The 27,048-nt window shown below is 42.8% G+C and overlaps 1 protein-coding gene across 4 annotated transcripts; it reads left to right on the top strand.

Moving 5' to 3' along the window:
• Positions 1-27,048, top strand: NR1D2 (nuclear receptor subfamily 1 group D member 2). 4 transcript variants are annotated; one of them, XM_089911209.1, is made up of 8 exons: positions 1-89; positions 6,895-7,155; positions 8,075-8,163; positions 10,051-10,195; positions 12,020-12,642; positions 14,378-14,563; positions 16,946-17,156; positions 23,650-27,048. In XM_089911209.1, exons 2-8 carry the CDS (start codon positions 7,098-7,100, stop codon positions 23,844-23,846), a joined length of 1,509 nt encoding a protein of 502 aa, XP_089767335.1. In that variant the 5' UTR covers positions 1-89; positions 6,895-7,097; the 3' UTR covers positions 23,847-27,048. The 4 variants fall into 4 exon arrangements, with proteins under 4 accessions (XP_089767335.1, XP_089767334.1, XP_022410366.1 ...); XM_089911208.1 differs by lacking the exon at positions 1-89 and adding an exon at positions 216-278; XM_022554658.3 differs by lacking the exon at positions 1-89 and adding an exon at positions 563-876.

The following is a 27,048-nucleotide window of genomic DNA, read 5'->3' on the forward strand; positions in this document are numbered from 1 at the left end:
CCTTAAATTTGAGCTGCCTAAAGGACATCAAGGTGGCATAATCAAACGGGCTGCTGGATGTCGGAGAGTGGAGCTCATTCAGCACACAGGTCTGTTTGAGCTCTTGGACTGGATGAAGTCACCGAGGAGGTGTAGAGGGAGGAGATGTGGGCAGTGTCCGCAAGGAGCCCGGCGTTCTGAGGTCTGTCGCGGGGATAGCGGACCTGCGGGGCGGTCTGGGGCTGGCCCTGCCCGGGGCCTGAAAAGCGGGTCTGCTCGGCGCCACCCGACGGTCCTAGGTAACCATCGGAGGGGCCCTGAGGTGTCACTAGATGGGGGAGGGGGCGCAGGGTTGGATAGGGGAACGTGGCGGGGGACTCCCGGCCGGAGGCGGGAAATCGGGAGGAGGAGGGGAACCGGGGTGAGCGCGAGCGGGCGGCGGCGGCGGCGGCGGCGGCGGCGGCGGCGGCGGCGGGAAGGAGGGTGAAGAGGGGGAGGGGCGGCGGCGCGGGAGGGGCGGAGTCACCGCAGCGGCCGGCAGCGGGGCGGGCGGAGGGAGGGGGTGTGTGCGCGGGTCACATGGTCGCGGCTGCCCTCCCAGTCAGCCGCCCTCGCCGCCGCGGTGCGCTGGCTGCAGGAAGCCGCCGCGCCGCCGCTTTGTTGTTAGGGGCCCCGCGAGGAGCGCCGTTCGCCGCCGCCCTCTCTCCCCGCAGCCCGCTCTCCGGCCGCGGGGCCCGGGTCCGGGCGCCCCGCCCGTCCTGCCCATGAGGGGGCCCCGCGACCACCGCTGCCTCCGGCCCGGGGCGGCGCGGCGCTGAGGCGGCGGCGGCGCTGCCCGCTCTGCGGGATCGGGCGGCTCCGGCCTCCTCCCCGAGAGCACCATGGAGGTGAATGCGGGTAAGAGCCGACTGCGGCGGGTGGGGCGCGGCCGAGGGGCGCTCGGAGCCCGTTGGGCACTGCGAGGGCGGCGGCGGGGGCCCGGGGTCGGCGGGAGGGCCGCCGCGCACCGGGGACCCGCGTCGGGCTCGGCGCTCGTCGCCCGCCGGCCCGGCCCGCTACCGCCCTGCTGGCCGACCGCAACGCCGCAGCGCGGCCTGACGGCGCCGGCCCGGCCCCCCCTCACATGGCCCGGCCGCGCGAGCCACGTGCGCGCTGTGTTTACGTTCGGCGGCGCGCGGGCGCCGGTTGGCTGGGCGGGCGCGTGACGAGGCATTACATAATGGGCGCTGGGGCGGCGGCGGCGGGCGGGGACACGTGAGGGCGCGCGGCTCCGTGACCCACATTCCCGGGGCCGCAGGGACACGTGGGGGCGGGGGCGCGCGCCGGCCGTGAGCGCCGCAGCCCGCGGAGGCCCCGCCCCCGGAGCCCTCCGGGCTGTGACGTGGCCGCGATCCCCCTCTTCCCTCGCGGGGTTGCTTGCCGCGGAGGGGGCTGCGCGTGCGCGCCCCGGGAATCCGCGGCCCGGCGGCCCCGAGCGGGCGCGGAGGCCGCAGTGTCCTCCGCCGGCGTGCGGAGCCGGGGCCTGGCAGGCGGGCGGGAGAAGCGCGGGGCGTGGGCGCGCTCGGGCAGAAGGAGGGCCCGCGGGGCGGTGTGGGGCTTCCCCGACACGAGACCCTCTGGGGTCGCCCGGCGGACGGGCGGAGGAAGGCCCTGGTTGTAGCGCTGCCTCGTGTTTACCAAAAAAAAAAAAAAAAAAAAGAAAAATATCAGTTTTAACGATCTGCTCGGGGACGCGACTGACCTTGCACACCTTCTGTGATGAATACGCCCTAGGCGCCAGTCGGGACCGTGAGGGATTCCACCCTTAGCGAAGCCCTTGGCTCATGTGGGCGGTGACCCGGGGTGACTCCTAGGCCTCCTGTACAGCTGGTCCTTGTCAATTCGCTTAATTGCTTTAAACCCATGGGTCACTGGTCTTTCCTGAAACCGGTAACAGATTTTTTTTTGTCTGTGCTGCGTGGCATGTGGGATCTTAGTTCCGGGACCAGGGATTGGACCAGGGATTGAACTGGGGCCCCCAGCAGTGCAAGCACCAGTCCTAAGCACTGCACTGCCAGGGAAGTCTCAGGATAACAGAATTTGACTCTGTCAATCCCTTTCTTGCTACAGTTCCTGTTGCAACGCCACAGAGCAATACCAGTCTCGCTTCTGCCCTTTTAGCTGCCGCCCCTTCTCCCAACGAAGGATGGCCCTTTACCTAAAGCCAGTGAGGTTGCAGAAACAGCCAGTGATTATTTTTTAAGTTATTATATGTACTAAAACCATCCCTTGATAACAAATTGTTGTGAACGTTCCATGAACATTAAAAAAAAAGCCATTTTCCTGTGTTTTAATTACCTGTGGGCTTACTTAAGCTTTGAGGATAGTTTAAAAATTTAAGTAACTCTTACGGAATTAAACTTTTACATGGTAAGGATTTAGAGTTTATAAACTTCCACCTCGTCTAACCCAGCGTGAATGAAGTCTTCCAGCTTCGTGGTCGGATAAGGTGGGCCGGCTCAAGTGATTAGAAAGTTTTTGTCTGATTTGAGCCTTCCTGGAACATTATCAGTGAACCTAATTTTGATTTTAAAGTGTGGCTACAAATTATAAAATTTCCTTACGATGATTGCTGACCCCCACCCCTCCCCTGTCGCCAGTTCACATCCCTTGGTCAGTGTTGTCTTTTTTCTGATCATCATCCTTGTTGCCCTTTGGGATGTGGCATCCAGAAGTGGAAGTTGTTGGTCGGTTACCAAGTTCCAAGCTGGGGATGCTGCTTGTAAATGAGTTCTCTGGCAGGCTTGGCTTTTGTAGCATATTGCTTTGCTGACTCACAGTAGCCTTGCAGTCAGCTAGATCCTTTTCATGTGAACTGATTTGAAGCTAGGTTTCATCCATTGTGCAGATAATTGTTTGAGCTGAACTGTAGGGGCTTGCCATTATCATTCTTAAATTTTCTCTTTTTCCATTTAGCTCCAAGTTCAAGCTGTCGCAAGCTGTAATCCAGTATACTATTTCTGCCATCCCTCTGTCTGAAGGAGCGTTGATAAGCATTCTCTTGAGCTTCCTTCACGTTGTTGTAAATGTTGGCTGGGATGGGGCCGAATTCAGTGCTGTGTGGCAGCCTCTGACCCCTCCCTTTGGGTCGATAACATTTTATTAGTCAATACCTATTCACCCAGTGACCATTTCATGTAACTGTCCTGTAAATCATGACTCACTGTGTCTCTGCCCTCTCCATGACTAATACAGAGGGGAGACAGTGAAACTGTAGAAATTGACTCTATACATTTTTGTCACAGATTTTGATTGAGTATACCAAGTTCTTTAAAGTAAATAACATATTGTACACACTTCATAACTGTGGCGGTGATGCACATTTGAAAAATTAGGAAAACATTCCCACATAGGCCATCGTTATCTTTACAAATCTGTAGTCTACTCTGTTTGTCACTTGGAAAGAGAAACAGTAAGATAATGGGAAGAATCAGAAGTGAAGAAGGAAGTTGCCTGACTCGTTGTTGGAGTTGAGGGAGTCAGAAGGTGGCCTGGAAATAAGAACCTTCAGAGAAACCACTGGGTCCACGCGACACGTTCAGAATTGAAGGAAAGAAGCGTGGATAGAGAGGGTTAGTTTTGTTTGAACTATCCTGATCCAACTCTTCCAGTATAATGACGGTAAAATAATAATCACCAGTATCTGTTGAGCATTTATGTGCCAGGCCCTTTACATGTGTTGCTACTTTGGTGCCTCACATTAACTCTATGAAGGAAGGTGCTGTTGTCACCATTTGAAGATGAGGGTCAAAGTAGACTGAAGTGAGTAACTTACCCAGGCAAGTGGGAGAGCCAGATGCACATAATGCACTTGGGGAGCACAAGCTGTGCTATAGGTTGAAGCCCACATAACATTTGAAGGCATAGGCAAAGCTTGGTGGTCCTGTCTCCTCGTGGGTCCATGTGGTTTGCCGTGGTACAGAGTCATAGCTGATGGAAAAGGAAGGGGTCAGTAGAGCTTCCCCATTTCATCATTCCTCTTTTTTAATCTTGTTGCTAGTCAGTAGGGTTTTTTTTCCCCAGACACTAGATTACACTTGCCCCCCTACCCCTTCCCAGCAATTTACATGGAGACAAGAACACTGTTTTACAAAATAAGACCTATTTGTTTTTTGTCACCACGGTTTTTGTTCTCTTAAATAACGTCTTCTGTAGTACATCATTTAATAACTTACATATTCTTTAAGATCCCACTTATTGTCACCTTGCTCATGATCTCTGCCCTCTATAGTGCTCTTGTGCTGTCAGCAGTTCACAGTAGTTTGTATGAAACATTGCTCATGTTGCATTGGAATGCCTGGTTAATAAGGCTGTCTCCCCAGCTGGCCTTTAAAGCCTTTTAGGGAAGGGACCATCTTGTTCTCTGGAGCCCTGACACTGGGATACAATTGGAAGTTTAGTGCTTCATTAGGTCCACTGTATCATCTTGTGAGTAGAAATTATTAAAAACCTACTTTTAAAATGAGAAAACTAAAACTTCTTAAAGGTAAAAACATTTGGTTCTAAGTCACTAGGCAGAAAAGTACACTCATGAGTTGAACTCAAGCATATTTTCCAGGATGATGGGCAGTGGGGGTGGGTGATGATGGTGGGCAAGCCTAGAATTAGGGTAAGAAAACCCCAGTATATGCCAGGACAGTAAGTGCTTCCCAGCAGTACAAAGTTTGATACTGTCTGACATTGACCACTGGGTAAGCCCTAGCCTGGGAACCTGGCCCAGCTCTAGGGTCCTTTTCAACTAAAAATAGAGAAGACTGTGCCTCAGCTAATTTTAGCTTGAGGCATCTAAGAAGTACATTCTGCCTGTTTCTGGAGCTGTTGGGACTTGTTGGTTCAGGGATTTTACCTTTCTTGTGTTACCATTAAAAACTGTCTCTGTAAAAATCACTTATTTTAATAATCCCCTTTTATGGACACCATTTCATTTCAATCTTATCATAACTCTGGTAGATATTGCCATTTTATAGAAGATGACTCAGGTTTAGAGAGATTGAAAGTAACCTGCTTGCCCAGGTCTTCTCAGTAAGAAATAATACTCTGTACTCTGGAATTAGACAGCCTTGACTTTCAACCCTGGCCCTGCCACTTAGTAGCTGTATTAACCTCTCTGAGTTCCTCTTCTATAGAATGGAAAAATGGAAGTTAATTTTATAGGGTTCTTGTGAGGATGAAATGTGGTGTGAAATTCTGTCATTTTATTCTCGGCATTCTTGGTGTCTTGTATTTTTCACTTCCCCTTCTTCATTGGGTTGAGGAACTGCTAGATGTACTCCTTACCTTCTAGGAAATTAAATTTTAATGTTTTTGGGTTGCTAACTATCAGGTGGGTAGATTGGTGTCTGGTACATGCTAACACAACTAAATCAGTGTTGAAGGTCTTGCTAAGAGAATGTAGCTGCTTCTTGATGGGTCACCTTTGGTTCCATGGTGCTTGGCACAAATGCTTCCTGTAAATGACTTGATTCCCTAAAGACAGGAGTTGGATCTTAACTGGATTGCTAATAGCCCAGTAATTTTTCTTAGATTTGATATTGGAGCTTTTGCAAAGGAAGGTGTGTTCTGGGTAATTAGTACCTTCTATTGCCCAGTCAGTGCTTTAATCCGGTTCTTAAGCCATCAGGATAGCTCTGATCTCTAGAAGTTTATTTCTAAGCTGAGGTAGTTAGAAGACCTCATGGGTGTAAATGGCTGACTCAAATGCTGGCCCTGGGAAGGTCTAACTTCCTCACCTTTTATCCTTTTGAGATGTTAGTGAATTTACTACCTAAAGTGTTCTTTAGAAAAGATAAATAGCTGTGAGACCTTCCTGTGGGAATTTATTGAAGACTAAGGATAATATTTTTCTTTGTATCCTGTTCCCAGTGGAGGTAAGTGAGAAAAAAGTAGCAGTTTGCTACCACCTGGAATTTCTAATATGACCTTTAGATCTATGAAGTTTTATGAAAACAGAGGGCACAGTGGTTTTACCCAGTAACACGACATTTGATAGACTTCCAGGTTAAAATCGTTTTTCTCTGGATTCACAGTGTATTAGAGATATTCAGGCAGTTAAGTCGGTGAAAAAATCAACCTTGAAAACTATGGGCCAATTTGTGCTTGAGTTCACTAGTTATAGCCATTCTTAAACTTCAATATGACAAAGAATCGCCTGGAGAACTTGTTCAAAATGCTCATTCCTGAGGGTGCCTTCTCTAGTCTGGGCTTTGCGATAAGGGTGTCTGCAAGTCCAACGTCAGAAGTAGGTGGAGAAGGCAGTGTGTGGAACTGGGGTTTAGTGGATAGTCATAGAGTCTTTGGGGAACATCGCGACAGAAAGATTCTGGGGGCAACAGCTATGAAAGGTTTTCCATTTCCAGATAAACTACTTTATCCAGAGTTCCAAGTGTTACGTCTGCTCCTGGTTGACCTGTGTTTTAGCCAAGTGCTGGGGGAGCTAAATGATGAACGCATTGTTCTGGGATTGTTCCATGTAAAGGTATAATGAAGGACGCAGAGACAGGACCAGAACCCGATTTCTTCACGGCCAAAACAACTTGATTACTCTAAACTACGCTGTCGCTCGGGAAGGTTTTTCATTCTTTTTAGTAATAGGTTGGAAAATGAAAAGCTTTAGGTTTGGATCTGCGTGTGCTCAGAATGACAAAGCCAGTGAGAACCTGCTCACATTTTAAATTAGTGGGAATTGTTTGGCTTTGAACTTTGTGGAAGCAAGAAGAATAGTAGGAAATAAGGAAGAAAATAAGTTACTTTTTCCTCGTGCAGTAATTTTACCGTTAACCTGTCTCTAAAGTTAGTGACGTTACTGTTCAGATTTGCAAAAATAGAAAATATGTATTATCAAGTATCTAATTGTCTGATTTCCCCCATCTTTTCTAGGAGGTGTGATTGCCTATATCAGCTCTTCCAGCTCAGCCTCTAGCCCTGCGTCTTGTCACAGTGAGGGCTCCGAGAACAGTTTCCAGTCCTCCTCCGTCCCATCTTCTCCGGCTAGCAGTAATGCTGATAACAACGGGAATCCCAAAAATGGCCATCTCTCCAATACTGAAGGCATCCTGAAGGATGATCGGATAGATTGTTCTATGAAAACAAGCAAATCGAGCGCACCTGGGATGACAAAGAGTCACAGTTCAGTGACAAGTGAGTTATTTAGTTTTCTAAAGGTTTGTGCCACCAATTGCAGGTGGGGCTTGTTTTATCAGCTGCTCATTTGGGGGACCATTTTATTTGGGGGTATAATTTTCACTCCCTTCTGGGTAATCATAGTTCAGTAGTTAGGTAGGAAATCAGTGATGATCTGAAAAGTTGCAGCCTAGGGGCTGTCATAATTGGTTCTTGCTGCAGAGCAAGATCTGTGCTTATGTACTCTGTCTGACCATGTTTCCTTCGAGGGTAACCTCTTACCCCATTTCACAGTTATCTCTCTTCTGCACTCCTAGTGCCGAATCTGGTTTCTAGACAGAGTACTTAACTCGTGGAAAGGGGTTTGCTTTCATGAAGTTGGAGCTAGGAACATTTGGCGGATTGGGATATCCAAATGAGTCGTGGAAATTAGGATCCCTGAGTGACTGTGGAGGTGATGGGCTGGTACAGGGCAGGATCAGGCAGAGATGGGGCCTGACTGGGACCAGCAGGCGAGTTGAATTGAGTATTGTACAGCAGCCTGTGGAGACACCCCTTTGCACCTTTTGTTGATTGACACCTCTGGCTAACTTCTTAATTCTTATCCAGCAGGATTGTTTTCTTAGCTCTGGTTGCATGTCTGATGTGAAGTAACTCTAGATTTATAAAATTTCAGTGTATGTTTAAAATCATCGGGAAAGGAAAAACTAGCTCTCTGAGATATTTTTGGCAGTGCCATAAACTGTTTAAAAGAAATTCATGATTCCTTTTGATATGTCAATTTGGTGTAAAGATTTTTCTTTTACGTTATAAAAGTAGATTTGTATATTTTTAAGGTACTTACAGGTTGAACAAAATAAAATATTCAGTTGGAAAGAAAACAAACAATTTTAGTTTTTCTTCCAGCATTTCACTTTTGTGTCTGTTTGTGCCTTAGAATTTAGTGGCATGGTTCTACTGTGTAAAGTCTGCGGGGATGTGGCGTCAGGATTCCACTATGGAGTTCATGCTTGTGAAGGCTGTAAGGTAAAGCATCCTTTTGTTTCTTTAAGCTACCGATTCTGGGATTAAAGAAATTGCAGTTAGGATTGCCAATTTACACAGTTGATAATCTGGGAGGAGGAGAGAAGTCAGCTGTTCCTCTTAAAGTTTTAAGCATTTTATGTAGTGTATAAACATAACTTGTTTTGAAAAATATATTTTAAATTCAGTGAAACTATTTCTTTTTTCTTTAAAATTTTGGTATACATAAATTTGCTCTCTCACTCAAACTTAAGTATGGTATGAAGTGTTTATTCATTAATGTGTCAGGCACTGTTCTAGGTGGTGGCGGACAGCAGGGAGCAGAGCAGATGAGGCGCTACTGCCTTTCTGGGACTTAGTTTAAACCAGACTTCGAGTAGGTCTCATCAGATACTTTGACATTCTGACAATGTCGGGTGCTAGGAGTTGGGAATAATTCCTAGATGTTTGTAAAAATGTGCTGTCTTCAGAAGTGATGCCAAGTAAGTAAAAGAATCTTGAGTATAAATTGAGCCCTTGGGAAAGCTCATTTATAAGTTTAGTTGAATATTCCTGAGTCAGATAATTCCAAGTGAGAAGTCTATATCTCCTACTTATATCTAGGGAATCTCTCTCTTTTCTAATCTGGCACAGTCCTTTCTCCTGAGTATCTAAATTTAACATGGCCAAGACACGTGCTCTTGCTGTTCTCTGACTGAAGCAGGAATACAGTTTGGCAGGATGTGGTGGGTGAGCAAAACAGTGAATGTACATGATGAAAGAGAAGATATTTTCTAGGGTGGCTCTGAATGAATTGTGAATTTTGTAGCTCTTAATGGCTCGATCACTTCACAAGGCTACTCAGTATTTTGTACAGATGTAGCACTTTTCCACTGTTTTAAAATTCTATAAATAGTTCTTTTTTTTTACAAAAATATGAAATAATGTGGGACAGGCATTAGTCTCACTTTATAGCTAGAGAAACAAAAGCATAAGCACAGGAGTCTAGATGTGTATTCCTGATAAACACCACACGTAATTGCTCTTAAAGATGTGTCTAGCTCAGATATTATAGTGTCCAAGTATAGTATTGCAGTAACAAAGTATAAAAATGTTGTATCCCATAATTACTAATATAGATTCATCAAATATGTGGTTAGTTATGATAGTCAAGGGAAGTGCAGTTTAAAATAATTTTGGTAATTTTGATTTTGCTGAAAAAGTCAGGGGAACCATTAAGCTGGAGATCTTTGAAGACCACTCACAGAGCATGAACTTAAATTGTGTAGTGAAGGCAGTTCTGTGTAGCCATCTAGCTGGGAACTGTCTTTCCTGGATCCTTAGTTGGTCTGTGGCGTGTGGTGTGACACTTACCTGCTGCGGACAAGTAGCCAGGAACATCTGGCACATATAAGTAGGCCTTGCTGGTGTCAGCAGGTAATAATCCAGGAAAGACCGAGTTCTACCAACGTAATGCTTAGTTCTAGTGAGGAAGTTACGGTATGGAACACATTTCTCTGTCAGCTTGTTGAAAATGTCATTCATGTTTCAAGGGTTTTGGAATTTGTATGTGATTAAAGCGTGAGCCGGAGGGCGTGCTGGCAGGCAGGGCTGGTAACAGGGTAAAGTGTAGGACGGGGGTTGGGTGGGCAGGGGTCTTTGGCGGTACTGAGATTCTCCAGCGGGAAGCATGGAAGAAGGGCTCTGCTTGGCTAGTAGGCACAGGTGCTTGCTGATGTCGGTGAGAACCCAGTTAAACTCTGTGTGTCAGTATTCTGCTTCCCTCAGCTCTAAGCCAGAGTTTCTTCCTGGTGGCTAGCAGTGTCCTGGCTGGTTAGGTGTGGGAGGACGCTTACAGGGAGTTCATCTGGATGTTTTTAAATGGATGGCTTCGTCTTCCTTTGTTCTTAGGGTTTTTTCCGGAGAAGCATTCAGCAAAACATTCAGTACAAGAAGTGCCTGAAGAATGAAAACTGCTCTATAATGAGAATGAATAGGAACAGATGTCAGCAGTGTCGTTTCAAAAAGTGTCTGTCTGTTGGAATGTCGAGAGATGGTACGTCTCCAGTTTAAAGAGTGCTCTCCTTAAAGCGCGTGGAGCTTGGCCCTTATTTCTCAGCATAAACCGGAGCTATAAGCTGATTACCAATGGCCCCCTTGTGCTCAGGGTGAAACAGGTTTTAGAAAACACATTTTGATGCCTTGTAGGATGCCAAATTAATTCAAGTCAAAATTCTAGCATCATCACCCCAGAAACAGCTTTTGGCTCTCTTCTTTTTTTGTTGCTTGCCTGTGAAAAGACCCATTTTTTCCCTATGCAATTTGAGTACTTTTTCTTTTTCCTAAAAAAAAAAAAAAAAAAAGATTTACTTTTTCTTGATATAGGAGTCCTTGGCTTTTTTCCCTGATCTCTTAGCAGTCCTGAGGAACCCATTCCTCCCTACGTGAATCAGCTCTATCACTTCTCAGTCCTGATATGACACAGTGCTTTTAGGGCACTGATTCTGAATACTTGGAAAGGAGATGCAAAATTGAAAGAGACGTCAGGGTCTGGAGTGGAGGTGGTTGCTCATTTCTGGCATGATCCACTCCCGTGGAAAATAAAGGTTGTGGTGATTTGCAGGACCTTTAGTATTATTTATGGATGACGTCCCTGGAAGATGTGACTCTTCCGTCCGTTGTTCTTGGGAAATCATTTTTGGATAGTCTCATTGTGTTCTAAGTAACATAATAGAGTATGAGGTTTTCAGAGGGATTGGCTTCATAGAGTTAATTAAGAATTGCTAAGAATGAACCTTGTATTTATCTAGGGAAGGGTCATTTAAGCAGTCCTTTAGATTACTCTAGTATCTTAATGACGCAGAAATATAGTATTGTAATAAGGAGGTTCTCGAATGACAGGTTTCAGCAATTGATGTTTTGTATTTTCAGTTGCTTGAAAATTTTTTTTATAGCACTAGAAATACTAATCCAAAGTTGGTGGATATTGTGATTTCCCCAGAAAGAGTAAAAATGGCCATCAGTTGTACAGGAGGGAGCAGAGGTAGAGTGTGCACCATGATAAAATTGTTCGTCTGTGGTCATGACAGTGTCAGAGGCTGCAGTTAGATTAGTGAGGCTTTCTTGCTGGGTGGATATTTAAGTTTTGTTATCTCTGTATAAATGTTAGGTGGAAAGAAGCTTTTTCCCCTCAGGGATATGAACGTTGGAAACAGGACTCATTCTAAGACTAGTCTCTAAGGTAGTGCAGGATGAATGATTTTATTTTTGTTTCATTGATTTTAATTGAAATCCAGCAAGTTTATTTTCCAATAACTACATTTCTATTGACTGTGATTTTTCTTTTCTTTTCTTTTTTTTTTAAAGATTTTCTCTTTTAAGAAGTTGGAAAAGGAGATCCCTTCATAGTTGGGTCTTGAGAATAAGGTTACAGAAATGAACGGACAGAGGTCATTCAGGGAGTGATGGTACCTGTGGGTTCCATCAGCGTTGGTGGATGTGGGTAGCTGAATCACGTGTGCCTTCTTGAGAGCAGAGCCTTCAGCTTTCTTAGTAAGGTGCTGTATAGGAATGCTGGTCTGCTGCAAACTGATTTCCATCAGTTAATTTCAGTTTTCTTTCTTAGGCTTTGTTTATAAAATACCCTAGCGATCTTCTGAGCTTTATTTTGAGAGAAAAACGAAAAATTGTCTTCCTGCTCCCACTTCCTGTGGTACCAGAAAAACATAACCAGCAAGTTTAGGATAATTTGGGCCAGACACAAATGGATGTTCTTTACTCATATGACCAGAAGCCATAGCTATCAGAGCCAGTTTTGTGTTATTTTGTATAAATGGGTCTTATTTAGAATGTAGATGTTAAATATCTTTTTCTTCAATAGCTGTTCGGTTTGGTCGTATTCCTAAGCGTGAAAAACAGAGGATGCTAATTGAGATGCAGAGTGCCATGAAGACCATGATGAACAGCCAGTTCAGTGGTCATCTACAGAACGACCAATTAGTAGAACATCATGAACAGACAGCTTTACCAGCCCAGGAACAGCTGCGACCCAAGCCCCAGCTGGAGCAAGAAAACATCAAAAGCTCTTCTCCCTCTTCAGATTTTGCAAAGGAAGAAGTGATTGGCATGGTAACCAGAGCGCACAAGGATACCTTTATGTATAATCAGGAGCAGCGAGAAAACTCGGCAGAGACCGTGCAGCCGCAGAGAGAACGGATTCCTAAGAACATGGAGCAATATAATTTGAATCATGACCGTTGTGGCAGTGGGCTTAGCAGCCACTTTCCTTGTCGTGAGAGCCAGCAGCACCTCGGTGGACAGTACAAAGGGAGGAACGTAATGCATTACGCCAATGGGCATGCCATTTGTATTACAAATGGACATTGTGTGAACTTCTCCAATGCTTATACTCAGAGAGTATGTGATAGAGTTTCCATAGATGGATGTTCTCAGAATGAGAACGAGAATAGTTACCTGTGCAACACTGGAGGGAGAATGCATCTGGTATAGTGAAATCACTTCTTTTGCTCACTTTGTATCAAGGAAAGCTTTGAAGGCTTTCTTTTATTCAGAGGACAGGGGCGGGGGTGTCAGAAAACCTAAGAGATTTACAGAATCAATTTTGCGCAGTCCTTTAGGTCAGATATTTTTAATAAACATCATTTGTTGAATGAGCTGATTTCATACAGAGCTAGGTACAGGCGCGTTATTTGATTGGTACTATGATTGGGATTAGGATTTTATGTAAAATATGGATCATGAAGAATCGCTCCTAATTCTTAGAAATCCTTTTCAAACTTGAAGTGTTCAGGTTAAGCATTGCCTTCCTAGCTTTGGGATTTTCTCAGAGGGCTGATCTTTTAGCTTGCCATGGTCAGTAGTTCCTTGATTTAGAAGGAAAGTGTTTTCTTTAACCATTATGATGCAAAAAGGCCTTTGGATATAGAACATGGATGTTTCGTTGTTTGAAAATTTAGGCATAGTTTAATATAATTCGCTGGTTTCTAAGGATTTTCTCCGACTTCATCCCATGGAATGAGTTAATGTTACTCATATCATTTAAGTGTTTTCATCAAATACAATAGTCTGCATAAAAGTACATTGTTTGTATTCAGCCCCAATTTCATCTAAAACAGCAGTAGCATGGCACTTCCAGTTTACACAATGAGATCCTTTGATAGTGCTTGGTATTTTCTACAGCCAGGTAATTAAAATCTTCTTTTTTCATTTCAAGATAGTTGACTCTACCCCAGTCCTAATGTTAGATTTTTTGGGGTCACTTACAAGTATTTGATTCCATGGATCTGGAAGGTAGCCTCATAATTTTTTTAGGCTTAGTGGCTCTGTTAAGGAGGGAGAAAACGTGTAAGCATTTAGGTTCTGATCTGTGATATTTTCCATGGTTATAGAATCGTCCCATTACTCGATCTGCTATGGATTTAATGAAAATTTAAAGGCTGATTTTACTAATAGAGTATACAGTGTATGTTTCATAATCTTCGTAGTGTCCTAATACCTTCTTTGGCTTCCTGTTTTTTTCCTCTCCAATTCTTATTTAGAAGGTCCATCTTGTATGTCCAGTCATTGTGTCCTGATTGAACAAGTGGAGGCCAGTGGTCACACCAGTGTATATGAAATGAGTGGTCAGTGACCTTTTTTAAAAAAGTGAGGCATCTCACTGTCTTTTCCTGTTTGAAATTACAACAGTGTAATTGTGCCTATTTAGAAAAAAGTGAGTTTTGAAATACTAAGTGTGGGGTTGGACTCTAGGCCTGTGACTTCTAGCTGTATTTGGATAAATTACTAAACCTCATAAAGTCCCATTTCCTTATCTAAGAAATGGTAATTATAATGTCTGCCATGACTACATAGTAGGGTTGAGAATCAAGTGAATGAATACGTATGAATTTGATTGAAAACCATAAAACCCAGTGCAAGATGGCAGCAATATTACAAAATAATCTCTCAAACCTCTGCAACAGGTTTTTGAACTAGCTTGTGATAGACGTACTTTTTGCTTAGGCTATCTCTTTTAAGATAAGTTAACTGCTGTTTAAGTTAGGTTGCTCTGAGGCCCTCTGTCAGAAGGCAAGTAGCAAATGGAGAGAGTGCTAATATTAGTAGATTTTACTGGTGTTGGAGGGTATATTCATGGGCTTTCCATTGATTGATATGCTACCTTTGAAATTTCTTTACCACCTCTCACAATTCAGTAGTTCTTCTGTTTTATGCGTATTAGGTTTGTCCAATGAATAAGTCTCCGTATGTGGATCCTCATAAATCGGGGCATGAAATCTGGGAAGAATTTTCGATGAGCTTCACCCCAGCAGTGAAGGAAGTGGTGGAGTTTGCAAAGCGTATTCCCGGCTTCAGAGATCTCTCTCAACATGACCAGGTCAACCTTTTAAAGGCTGGGACTTTCGAGGTAGGTTTTATTTATCCTGAATATTGATACAGGGCAAGGTAGTATTTTATTTTATTTTATTATTATTTTTTTTAAACGAATTTATTTATTTTGGCTGTGTTGGGTCTTGGTTGCTACACGCGGGCTTTCTCTAGTTGCGGTGAGCAGGCTTCTCATTGCGGTGGCTTCTCTTGTGGAGCACAGGCTCTAGGTGCGCGGCCTTCAGTTGTTGTGGCACGCGGGCTTCAGTAGTTGTGGCACGCGGGCTCTAGAGCGCAGGCTCAATAGTTGTGGCGCACGGGCTTAGTTGCCCCGTGGCATGCGGGGTCTTTCCGGACCAGGGCTCGAACCCTTGTCCCCTGCATTGGCAGGCAGGTTCTTAACCACTGTGCCACAGGGAAGTCGAAGGTAGTATTTTACTTTGATTCTTTTCTCAACAACTGTTTATAGTCCAGAGGCTGAAAATATCAACAAAAGAATGACCATCTCAGGATCTTGGGAAAAGACAAGGTAAAGGCCGAGTTACTTAGGACTTTAAATACAAATGGACTGTATTTGCAGCACATGAACTCCAAGTTCTAGAGTCGCTTTCAGGTGTGGACTTGGTGGGTTCCCCGAGTCAGACACCTCCTGATAGCCTAACCCAGCGTTTACTATGTTCAGTACTGGACACGAAGGGTAAATAGATGGTGGTTTTTGTCTCCTAGGAGATGGTAGGATATTTGGGAGTTGTTTCAGACATCTCTTATGTACCACTGTGGATCTTCATGGCCTCGCCTCACTCCAGGATCCTTGGCTACTTTTGCTACTCCACTTTCTCTGCTGTGGTGCCTTCTGCCTGGGCCTGGGGCAGCCCGTGTTGCCAATTTGAGTAGGATGCAGACAGAGCCTCTCGCTGTGCTTGCTTAGGGACCTCTCACCTGTCTGCCCCGGGCTTCCCTGCTGCTGCTGAGGTGGGAGAGGCCTCAGCACTTGCTCAGCACTCACGTAGGCATTATCCTGAAAGGCAGGGGGTGGGTGGGACGTTGATGCCGGTGGGCCCAGTCTTTGATCAGCAGGGGAAGGGAGCTGGGGGAAGATCTTCACTTCCCCGGAGGGTCCCACGGGATCGGGCTCTCAGTTGTTCTTGATGTCAGGTGGTGTCCAGCTTAGCAGTATGTCCTCTGATACTGACTCTCTTTCCTTTCCATCTCATTTCCTTTTTCTTAACTCCTGTTGTTTTCACATGTGCCAGTGCACATCCCATATAAACCCTTGCCTTCGGTTCTATTCTCTGGGGCACCTGAGCTAGAACAGAGAAGATTTTTTGTAAATAAAATAGCTGTGATAGAATTCCAAAGAAACACCTATAGGTTAGGGTTTTCAGTTCAAAGGAAAATATTAGACTTAAGGTTTAAAGTCAGAAGGGATGTCAGAGATCAAGTTCAATTCACCCAGTTTTGAGGTTAGATAACTACGGCCCAGAGAGGTGAAGAGACTTTTCTTTCCTGGGTTACCAGTAAATTCATAACACAGGCAGGACTAGAACACAAATCTCTCGCTCCAGGACTTGTGTTCTTTTCACCTTGTGATTTGTCTGAGGATTGCTGTGTTGTAGAGCTAGCACCATCTTAGAAGGCTCACTCTCTTTTGGGTTGTCTTGGGTAAAACAAGTCTTTGCTTGGGAGCATTGCAAAGGGCAGGTGTTTGTTCAATGTTCCTCTGGTTATGAGAGGAATATGTGACCTAGATGTTACCGTTTACTATAGTGGAGGGAGTGCTGCAGGTTAGCAGTTGTTGACTGGTTTGGTCTGGATTTCCATTATACCTTGATGTCTGGAGCACCTGCTACCATAGTTTTCTTTGTGTATTGTCTCTTTGGGTTATGCTTTCTTAAAATAGACTATGATTAGAGTTCGTCTGCTGCATTTGCCTTGGTTGCATTTGGTGTTTGTGTGTTTCCAGGCGTTGTTGCATTGAAATACTGCTCTTTTTACTTAGGGCTTAGAGACCATATGATACACTTGGTAGCTTAAAGAGTTTGCTAAATGCCTTTGGCCAAGGCCCAGTTTCAAATTTCTTGGCATTATTGCCTGCTTTAATTTCGGGTTTTGGGCTTTTTTTTGCCTGCTTTAATTTTGAATTTACATTTCAGAATCTTTATTAATAGTTTCAGAGTATCACAGGACTTGAGTATTTTGCCACTGGTGGCTGGAATTTTTTTGATGCTCTTCCTAGAGTATTTATCGCTTTGGTGGAGATTTTGTCTTAAGCAAATGGTTCTGGGTAAAAATAAACTCACTTTTTCTTCTACAACTCTTTTTTTATGTGTAGGATGTCTCTTAACTGACTTGAATACTGAGTTATTTTTTAGTATTACTATTGAACTTCTCCAGATACATTTAAGTCTTTTTCTTTTTCCAGGTTTTAATGGTACGGTTTGCATCATTATTTGATGCAAAGGAACGTACTGTCACCTTTTTAAGTGGAAAGAAGTATAGTGTGGATGATTTACACTCAATGGGAGCAGGGGATCTGCTAAACTCTATGTTTGAATTTAGTGAGAAGCTAAATGCCCTCCAACTTAGTGATGAAGAGATGAGTCTGTTTACAGCAGTTGTCCTGGTTTCTGCAGGTAAGGAAGCTTTGACAGTTGTGTGACACCTGGAATATAGTGACCAAGTGGGGAGAAGGTGGCAATCGGCTAGGTTCTGGCAAGCTATGTAGAGGGGAGAAGGCCTTAGGAAATATGCTAAACTATGAATCTGTTATTTTTGCATAATTAATTTTTTTTTTTTTATCATGGCAGTAAAAGTCAAAAGTGCTGTATAAGGATAAAAGGATGTTTAGATCTGGGCCTCACATATACCACTCTTAGTCTTTAGCTTTTGTTCATAATTTTTTATGAGTCTAAAGTGTTATTTCATGGATTTATTTTTTGGAACATTGTGTATTTCTAGGTAGATGGTTATAATATGAATCTAAGTTTTGGTTAAAATATTATGTGGGTTACTTGAAAATGTTACAAGTATCAAGATGTATTACTGTGTTTTGTTACAAAAATCAGAGAATTATGAGTTGTAGGCTCTCACCCAGCTTTGCTACTGAACTTTCTGTGTGACTTGGTAAGTAATTTTCTCTCTTTGCGTCTCGGTTTCCTTATCCTGTGAAAGGAAGGGATTGTACCATGGGAGCCTCCAAGATTGTTGAATCCTATCATTTAATGTTTATTTATATGAGTCATTGATGATGTTTCCCAATTTCCCTGCCACCGTGCATTATATTGCAGTTACTTCTGACCAAAGTATTTCAACTCAGACGTTACTTAGTGAGGCAGAGATTATTCCCCATAGCAAATTGGAAATTGAGACAGTGACTTTCTTGGGGACATGTAAGAAAGTGCCAGCCAGTTTTAGGTATCGCTAACTTTATTTTAAACCATTTGTTGAGAATTAGACAGTTTTTGTTTTTTTTTTTTTTTTTTTCGGTACGCGGGCCTCTCACTGCTGGGGCCTCTCCCACTGCGGAGCACAGGCTCCGGACGCGCAGGCCCAGAGGCCATGGCTCACGGGCCCAGCCGCTCCGTAGCGGCATGTGGGATCCTCGGCCCGGGGCACGAACCTGTGTCCCCTGCATCGTCAGGCGGACCCTCAACCACTGCGCCACCAGGGAAGCCCTGCCCTAGACAGTATTTTGATATGACTTGCTTTAAGTTTCCCATTTGCTTCCTACTGTGTAAAAGGCCTTGTGCTGAACACTGTGAGGGTTGTAAAGTATAAGTTGTGGCCCCTGGTTATGTGGCTGGACTGTAAGTCAGTAACTCTTACGTCAGCGATCCTTAAGGAGAGGAAGCTCTTTGTATATCTTAAAGGGCCTGTTGCACGTCAGTGGTATAAAAAACTTAACGCCATTTGCAGGCATTATTTGGCTACCTTTTCTGATCAGCTCTACCTGGGTAGCTAAAAATGCACTTATGGGAGTAGTTTGGATGGACTGTGTCAGTGAGGGATGCCTGGTTTCTTAGTAACCTTGTAATGCTTCTTGCACTTACCTACCATTTCGCAGTCTCTTCATGAGTAATTAGTAATGGTTTGAGTTGTCATCAGATTAGTAAATCTTTAATTGTGAAATAAAGGTAATCCATACTCGGTAACTTCTTTATCTGATGAATATGCCTTAAGTGCCAGGTGCTCGGGGGAGACAGAACAAGCATTAAGACACCGGCTTTGTGTTCCATTTGGAGAGACAGAACCAACACAGAAAGCTTTGTGTTACTAAACTGCTTGGTTCTGACTGAGGTAGGTAGGAGTTCAGGAAGGAAGATGAAGTCATCTGAGAAGGCTTTGTGGGGAGGACGGGGTATTAGGTTTTCCCAGCCAGAGGCGAGGGATGGCATGGGGCGGGGCCAAAGCCTGGGGTGCACGTCGAGGAGGAGGGGGCAGAAGGCTCGGGGTGAGGGGAGCACCAGGTTACAGAGTGACAGCTGGCGAGCTGAACAGAAGAGCTTTACCTGGAATACGGGGCAGTGGGAAGTCAGTGTAACTTCCTAAGTAGGGGAATGGTCTGGCATGAACAAAGCCATGCTTTAACCTTACTTCTGCGTTTCTGTCCTGGGTGGATTAGACAGGTGAGTCATCAGAGCTGGCGAGTCAGGTCGAGAGGCTGTTGAAATAACTCCAGGAATGAGGCAGTGGAGTGAACTCTCCTGAAATAGGTTGTGGCAGAGGAGGGGGGAAGGAGGGACTGTGTCCCCGAGGTAGTTCAGGGGAAGAAAAGAAGGCCAAGGGGTAAAGGGGAGCCTCTGCCGGCACCGTGCTACTTCAGTTGTGTTTTCCACCAGGAACGTGATTTTTATGTTTCAAATTTTAATTTCGAAAAACCCTTCTTTTGTTATCTGATCATAAGAATAATATGGGTTCTTTGAGAAATTAGAAAACATTAAAATGAAAATAAAGATGATAATATCACTACCAAGAAAGACCACTGTTAGCATTAGGGGTCTGCCTCTCTCCATTCACCCATCCATCCATTTGTCCATTTGCCTGCTTATTGATAGATGGTACCAAAGGGGAGAGACTGACTGTAAAAGATGGTAAGGCATTCTTGTTTGTGTTGTGTTCATATATGAAGATACACAGGCAACACAGCATGCATGCATTTTAAAATGTCGAATTTAAAGCTTTGTCACTTAAAAAGAACTATTGTTTTTAAAGCAGGAAAATAAAATTCCATTACTATAGAAGGGTATAAAATGGAAAGCCTTCCTTCTTCTATTCCTAGCCTGTTCTTCAGAGAACTAGATTTCTAACCAACTTTCTTTTTAATTGTTCTGATGGTTGCTGACTCAACTCTAAATACTATGCTTGTACCTCTTTTTATTTAGTAGATGTAACTGATAAGTAAAAGTTCCCTCTTGGGGCTTTCCCTGGTGGCGCAGTGGTTAAGAATCCGCCTGCCAATGCAGGGGACACAGGTTTGAGCCCTGGGCCGGGAAGATCTCACATGCCGCGGAGCAGCTAAGCCCGTGCGCTACAACTACTGAGCCTGCGCTCTAGAGCCCGTGAGCCACAACTACTGAGCCCACGTGCCACAGCTACTGAGCCTGTGCTCTAGGGCCCCTGTGCCACAACTATTGAAGCCTGTGTGCCTAGAGCCCATGCTCCACAACAAGAGAAGCCACCGCAATGGGAAGCCCATGCAGAGTAGTTCCCGCTCGCCGCAACTAGAGAAAGCCCGCACGCAGCAAAGACCCAATGCAGCCAAAAATAAATTTAAAATAAATAAATTAAAAAAAAAAGTTCCCTCTCACTTTTCCCCCTCAATTTTTATGTTTTATTTCTTCTGCTACTTTATTGGTTTTATTTATAAATTTAACATGCTCACAGTCTTTGCTCACTCACTCTTTCATAACCTCTCAGATAGTTTAGATAGAATATTCTCACCATCCAGGGACACAGGGCCCTCCTTTCTCCACATCCTGGCTTCTTCTGTGCTAACATTTCTTCTGCGTTGTCCAGAATGAAAATATTTACGTTCTGTTCTATAAATGTGGCTATTTCCCATGCTTTATTTATCAGTTGATTCTGAACATTGAACAGTCAAACATCAGCATTCGTAGTAATGTGATCACGTGACTAGTGCTGTTAGTGTTCACACGGTGGCACTGAAAGGGTAACGAGGCAACATAGACTCTCCCCTCAGCCTGCCCTTCCTGAAGGGCATGTTCCAGGGTCAGATAACAAATGGGTTATTTATTTATGTTCTCTGTTAACTGTTTAGAATTAAGCAACATTATAGTTCGCTTTATATTCAAAATAGCTTTTGTTTTTCTTGGAATCTACACTTGCCTTCTGGTTCTTGTTCTCTTCTGGTGGTGGTTGTCCGAAGAAATGCTAGTTAATGATCTCATTATATAATTTTGTATTCACAGCAGACCTTGGATGTGAGCTAGGACATGTTATCCTCAGTTACGACAGGCAAGGAATTTGAGGAACAGGGGGCTTGAATAATTTGCCCAAGGTCACGTTTTTCATAATGGGCTGATCAGGCATTTGAACTCCTGTTAGTCTAGCTTCAGGAGCCTTCCCACTCTACCGCTTGTTAACAGAATAACTGTAGCTGCTAAGGGAGAGAGCAGTCTCAAGCATGGTATTTATTTGCCTGTGAGATTGGAAGACTTTTGATACCATGGAGAGAAGAGGAATTACACCTGGAAGGTAAATTCTTTTTCAGGTTGTGTGTAATGGCCGCAGTCACTTCCATTTGAAGATGAGAGACTGGCCTGTGGGTGTGAGACCAGAGCTCTCCTGGATGTAGGTTTCAGTTGTCCTCATGGAGGCTTCCTTGAAGGAAATTAACTTCCATCGTGTAGGAAGTGAATATGCATCAGGAGCACAGTTGGTGAGGAGGACAAGCTTGGGAGCTAATTAAGGAAGTAGAAAGCCGTATCATGAATTAAATTCTGCAGGTAGTAGTATAGCACTTAGGGCATCCTTTGGAAGGTGAATTTCCATTTCAGTCTGTGCCTTCTAGTGTTGCAGTTTCTAGAGGATCGTTGTTTTATGATCCAGCTAGATTTGTAGTTCGGTCCTCTGGCCTTCAAATCATGAAAGCATGGTTTTAGAAAAATTTAATATGATTAACATTTTTAGGTACAGTATAGGCATCTGTTTCCCCGAAGGGGGTTGACTACATAAGCATAGGTCACCGAAACACAACATATTTGCTGGAGGACCAACCACGTATAATACTGACTCAAATGTCCTTTCCCACTTCCTGTCTGTTTCTTTCTTTGCCATCTAGATTATTTTGTTTGTGGGGATCACCGTCACTTTTTCCCAGTTATTATAAATTACTGATGATACAATGTAAACCTATTACTTTCTTCTGCCCAAATATGAGCTCTCTAAAGGAAGGAATTTTGGTTTGTTTGTTATGTTCACTGCTAATTCCCTAGCACCCATCACAGAATAAGTGTTTGGTGAATGAATTAGTAAATTGCAAGGCTGTTAAAGAAAACAATTACTTGAACATTAAAGGCAAGGAGAGTCTTGGAAGCATGATTGAAAGCTTTAAGTAGGTTTGCAGAGATGACCCTTATGATTGTATGGGCAGAGTCAAGTGTCAAAAGAGATCTTTTGTCCATCTCACAATTTTGTGTGATAAATCATGACTCCCTCCGCCCCCCAGCCCGTAATCAACATTCAATTTGTCTCTTTTCCTGTAAGAATTAGCACACAGTTGTAGTCATAATCCAAATTTTATTAAATGTAATATAAAACTATTTTCATCATTTTTTCCTGCATTTAAGTTAGTCAGACTTTCCCCCTCTTTACTATTAAATTTTAATCCTTGTTCTGAGTGTTTGCATTGCAAGTAACATTTTTCAGCTATCAGTTATAATGTAAGACCTCCTTGATTTCCTTGTAAAAAAAATGAAAAAAGGGTGTAAATGGCCAGAGAATTTTGCTTCTTTGGAGAAGTCCTTTTCTTGTTAATTACAACCCCCTATACTTGGAGCCATTGACATTTCTTGTGCACTACGGTGTCCTATTGTAAAGGGAAGAAATGACCCATGCTGATGAAAAAAGTCCGTGGCAAACAACATAAGTTCGGCTCATTTAAGGATACTTTCCTTTATTGCTGGTTTATGCTAAATCACTAATTTATTAACATTTTTGTATGATGAGTTTAATAAACACAGTATGCTAAGTAAAAGTGAATGCAAGTTAATATAACTAGGTAATAAATTTGCATACTATGTTAGTTATCTACTACTGCATAACAAATTACCCGAAAACTCAGTGGCTTAAAAATGCATACGTTTATTATCTCTGAGGGTTAGGATATGGGTGCCTCTGGCTGAGGGTTTCTTAGGAGGTTGCAGTCGAGCTGTGGGCAGGCTGTGGTCTCACATGAAGGCTCCACTAGGGCAGGATCCGCTTCCAGGCTTATTCACGTGGTGGTTGGCAGGAGTCATTCCCTGCAGTCGTTAGACTGAGCACCTCAGTTCCTGGCTGGCTGGCGGCTGGGGACCACCCTCAATTCCCTCGCACTCAGGCCACTTCATAGGGCATCTCACATGGCGTCTGGCTTTCCTCAGGGCAAGTGAGTGAGAGCTTGCCTAAGGTGGAAGCCACCGCTTTTTCTACAATGTTTTATTCATTAGTAGTGAGTGAGTCTGGCCCACCCAAGGGAAGAGGGATCCACTCGTGGGTCCCAGGTGCCTGCCACCTATGGTGACGTGCCAGTGTGGTATGTTCCACATGAGATGAAAATACACTGCTAAACCACATGACCCGTTTGGTTTTGCCAATCAGAAGCAGTTGAAATTAGATAGCATCTAATTTTAAAAATCAGAACCTCTAGATTTTTGTGAGCAGATACCTAATCACTATAAAGAATTTTGATTTATCAAATGAACTATGTGATATATATTTTTATAATAAATAGCTACAAAAATTTGCCATTGGGATTTAAAAAATTGTCAGTTATCTTTTGCCTCTGTTCCAATGTGTAACACCTTGTTTTGAATTCATTGATGAGACCGACAGCACGGATTATATTTGTATTTAATGTTAATAACATGTCCTCTCCTCCATCTCGCTCTCTTCCTCGCTCTCCCTCAGATCGATCAGGGATAGAAAACGTCAACTCTGTGGAGGCTTTGCAGGAAACGCTCATCCGCGCCCTAAGGACCTTAATAATGAAAAACCATCCAAACGAGGCCTCTATTTTTACAAAACTTCTTCTAAAGTTGCCAGATCTTCGATCTTTAAACAACATGCACTCCGAGGAGCTCTTGGCCTTTAAAGTTCACCCCTAAGGCCTTGGTTTATTTAAACATGGACTGATTCATGCTGACTGTATATTTTGTGCGGAAATGCTTATTTACGTGTGTACCATATGTGGAGGTAGGAGAGACCTCTAAGACAACGTGAGACTGCAGGCCGCCTCTGTGACCAGGCAGCAGCTGTTTGAGATTTCTTCAGCCATGCTTAGACATTGACCGCAATTCCCCGGTAGACCAGTCAGCGGTGTTGCACTTAAACTGGAGAAGTTACACTGAATTATAGTCACACTGAATGTTAGACTTTTTCATCTGCCAAAACCAAAAACCATTTTGATCTCCCTGTGGTACAAATATAATGCACAATCACAAGTATATGAGGACTTAAAAATTAATCCTTTGTGGTGGAAGTTCTCTTGTAAGATGGAAACTTGATTTCACCCCAAGACTGTTTGATCTGGTGTTTGGAGACTTTGCCAGTTAGGAAACCTCCTTGTCTGTGCTCCGTTCTGCCACCGTGAAAGTGCGTGGTCCTGGACAGGCTCGCTGGTTGTGGAAAATGAGACTTGATCGTGTTCCCAATGCCCCGCCTCACAGAGATGCTGACGAATGTCTAGAAAGCATATTTACCTCCTGGGAGATAGGCACTATGTAAATACGGTAAAAGTTTTGTTATTATAATTATTCATAATAATACTCTTTTTATTTCTATGCATTTCTGAGAAATCATTTCACAGTCCACACCAATCTATTATTCAGGGTTCCTGCGTATGTGTGGGTTATCCTTCTGGCACACACATATTCAAAGTTTATGGGTACATTAAATACATAGTATGTGTACATAATATCTATGTGAATATAGTTATATATAAATATATTTCTTCACAATATTTTAAACTGTGAAGAACTTTATCATACAATAAACTTAAAGCAAGAGATGTCAAAAGACCCAAATTAGGTGCATTTTACCTGTTGATGACAGAACCATTGCTTTAAATCTTTAGATAGTAGAGTAATGAATTTATGCTCTATTTTTGTTTATCTAAGCAACACTTAATGTACAAGTGCAACAGGCAGTTGGGTCCAGATTTCAAAAAAACATGTATTTCAGAGTTCATCTTTGGCAAAATCTTTGGTTCAGGTACTAGTTGTTTAAAAGTTCATTCAGATTCTTTGTGCTAAGAAAGTTGCATTGCTGCCCCTTACACACATGCTGTAGCTTGATGATAAATACTTGGAGTCTTTCTGGAGAACCAACCAATGTTTAAGAAAACTGTTCAATATGTTGATGTGTGCCTGTGTGTGTGAGTGTGGGTGTGCAAGTGTGTTCTGAATCCACTTGGGGTTTTTTTTCCCCTAAATAACACTACAGGGATTTTGTCAAGTTAGATTTAATGTATAATTTGAAAAATCGTTTAGTGTGTGACCTACAGGCTTAGAAATGGCATAGTCAGAGACATTTCATCCGTATTTCTGATGCTGGGCTTTATTAAATAGATAAGATCAGCCTCTTTATGGCAGTTGGAGAAAATTGCCCAAAAGTTGAGGATTTTATGTATGTTTTTCTGTTGTCCTGGAAGATAGCAATTAATTGGATTTTTGGGTAAAATTGCCTTCTATATAATTTTTGGATTGTATAAAATTACAAAAACGAAAAGATCCCATTTTACTATACTCAGCCTGTTACTTTAATGACATGTGAGCAGAATGCCTTATTTTGTAATAACCTTGTTTAACTTGTTGCTACTGGGACTTGAATTTCTGTGGCACTAGTTAAGTTAAAACAGAGTTAAACCCTCTCATTATTAAAGAGGAAAGGTGATGGTGATGTCTGTAATACAATATAAACCATAATCGTGATTTACCTTAAATAGGTATGACTTTTATGGGATATATAGTGTAGTTTTTGTGAACTCTTCACATGATACCATTATCTTTTTATAATTTTTTTTTCTAAGATAAATGCACAGTTTTCTTATATGGGGAATAGAAACAGCTTTTTTGAAGTAATACTGAAAACCTCAAAGATCATGTTGTTTCTTAATTTTTGCCTTTTGCATAAGCCTCTTTATAACATATATCTTTAAAACAGTTACTAAGTCTTTAGGAATGTGTAACCAGAACTATGTTAGTATTGCTTATAAAACTTTAGTTAGGTTCAATATATACATGTATACATCTATATATAGGTATAGAGATTTGCATTTTGTCTTGTAAAATTTTATTTGAACAAATTCTTCCTGTAGGTAATGGGAAACAAAATTAATAGTTCATATGCCACTTGTAGCATTTCTGTATTTGAAAATAGCCCAAGATTGAAACTTCTAATTCTAGAATTAAACCAGCAGCCTATTACAAGCACATTCTTTGATTGAGTCATTGGTTATAAACCTACTAAATGCGGAGAAGACGACCAGTTTAGGGAACTTCTGAGTTGGTGGGACACTGTTGATTAATGAACAATGTACTGTATGAATTAAGTGACGCTTTAACTCTGATTTTACATTTTAAAGTTAACATATGGGCATTATGTCAGCAAACTTAAGGGCATTATGTCAGCGAGCTAAAACTTTCTTTTCCTGTGCTTTTAATATATCTCTTTACATGATCTGAGAGAGGGTTCAAGCCTTTAGAGAGAATTAGCTGAGGAAAAGGGGGTGAACATCTTCTTGGGATGAAGCTTTTCCTTATGGCGATGGTTTAATTACAGATTCGGAAATTAGAAGGAAATTTCAGTGGATTAAGTGTATAGCTTTCGTAACTACATTTCAAGAAATTACCATTGTAACTTGATAAGATATGATTTATTTTATGTAAACATCATTGCAAAGCAAGGTGTAGAAGCTCAGCTAGATTTATTACTGTGCACGAGAGTAAGTACCTATCTCAGTTATCCTTTTCCAATATAAAGTTTGCTGAATGTACAAGAAGAGTTTATCACTTAGGATATAGAATTTTTTAGGGGCTGGGGGGGAGGGGCTCTGTCAGGAAATTACCTAGAAACAAAGATTGTCTTGATTTGATCTGAAACATAAAACTTGAAGCTATTCTTGAACTAACATGGAAAAATAAAATGGCTATTGTTTTAAAAAAAATGATAGAACTATATTGTTGACAAGATAGGAATTACGTTTATTTTCTACAAACTGTTATCGATGAACACATGGATAATATCTTCCTCTTTCTGAAAAGTGATCTGTACATGGGGGGAGGGAATAATAAATATTATTTCTAACCA

Source organism: Delphinapterus leucas, chromosome 4, assembly GCF_059928025.1.
Source record: "Delphinapterus leucas isolate spDelLeu-1000000601 "Yukka" chromosome 4, BTC_Dleu_Yukka2, whole genome shotgun sequence".
Classification (NCBI taxonomy): domain Eukaryota; kingdom Metazoa; phylum Chordata; class Mammalia; order Artiodactyla; family Monodontidae; genus Delphinapterus; species Delphinapterus leucas.

Bases quoted from the DNA above. Each gene is read 5' to 3' on its own strand.
- NR1D2 (XM_022554658.3), top strand. The intron at 10,196-12,019 runs GTACGTCTCCAG...TTTCTTCAATAG, and splicing joins TGTTGGAATGTCGAGAGATG to CTGTTCGGTTTGGTCGTATT. The intron at 12,643-14,377 runs GTATAGTGAAAT...TATGCGTATTAG, and splicing joins CTGGAGGGAGAATGCATCTG to GTTTGTCCAATGAATAAGTC.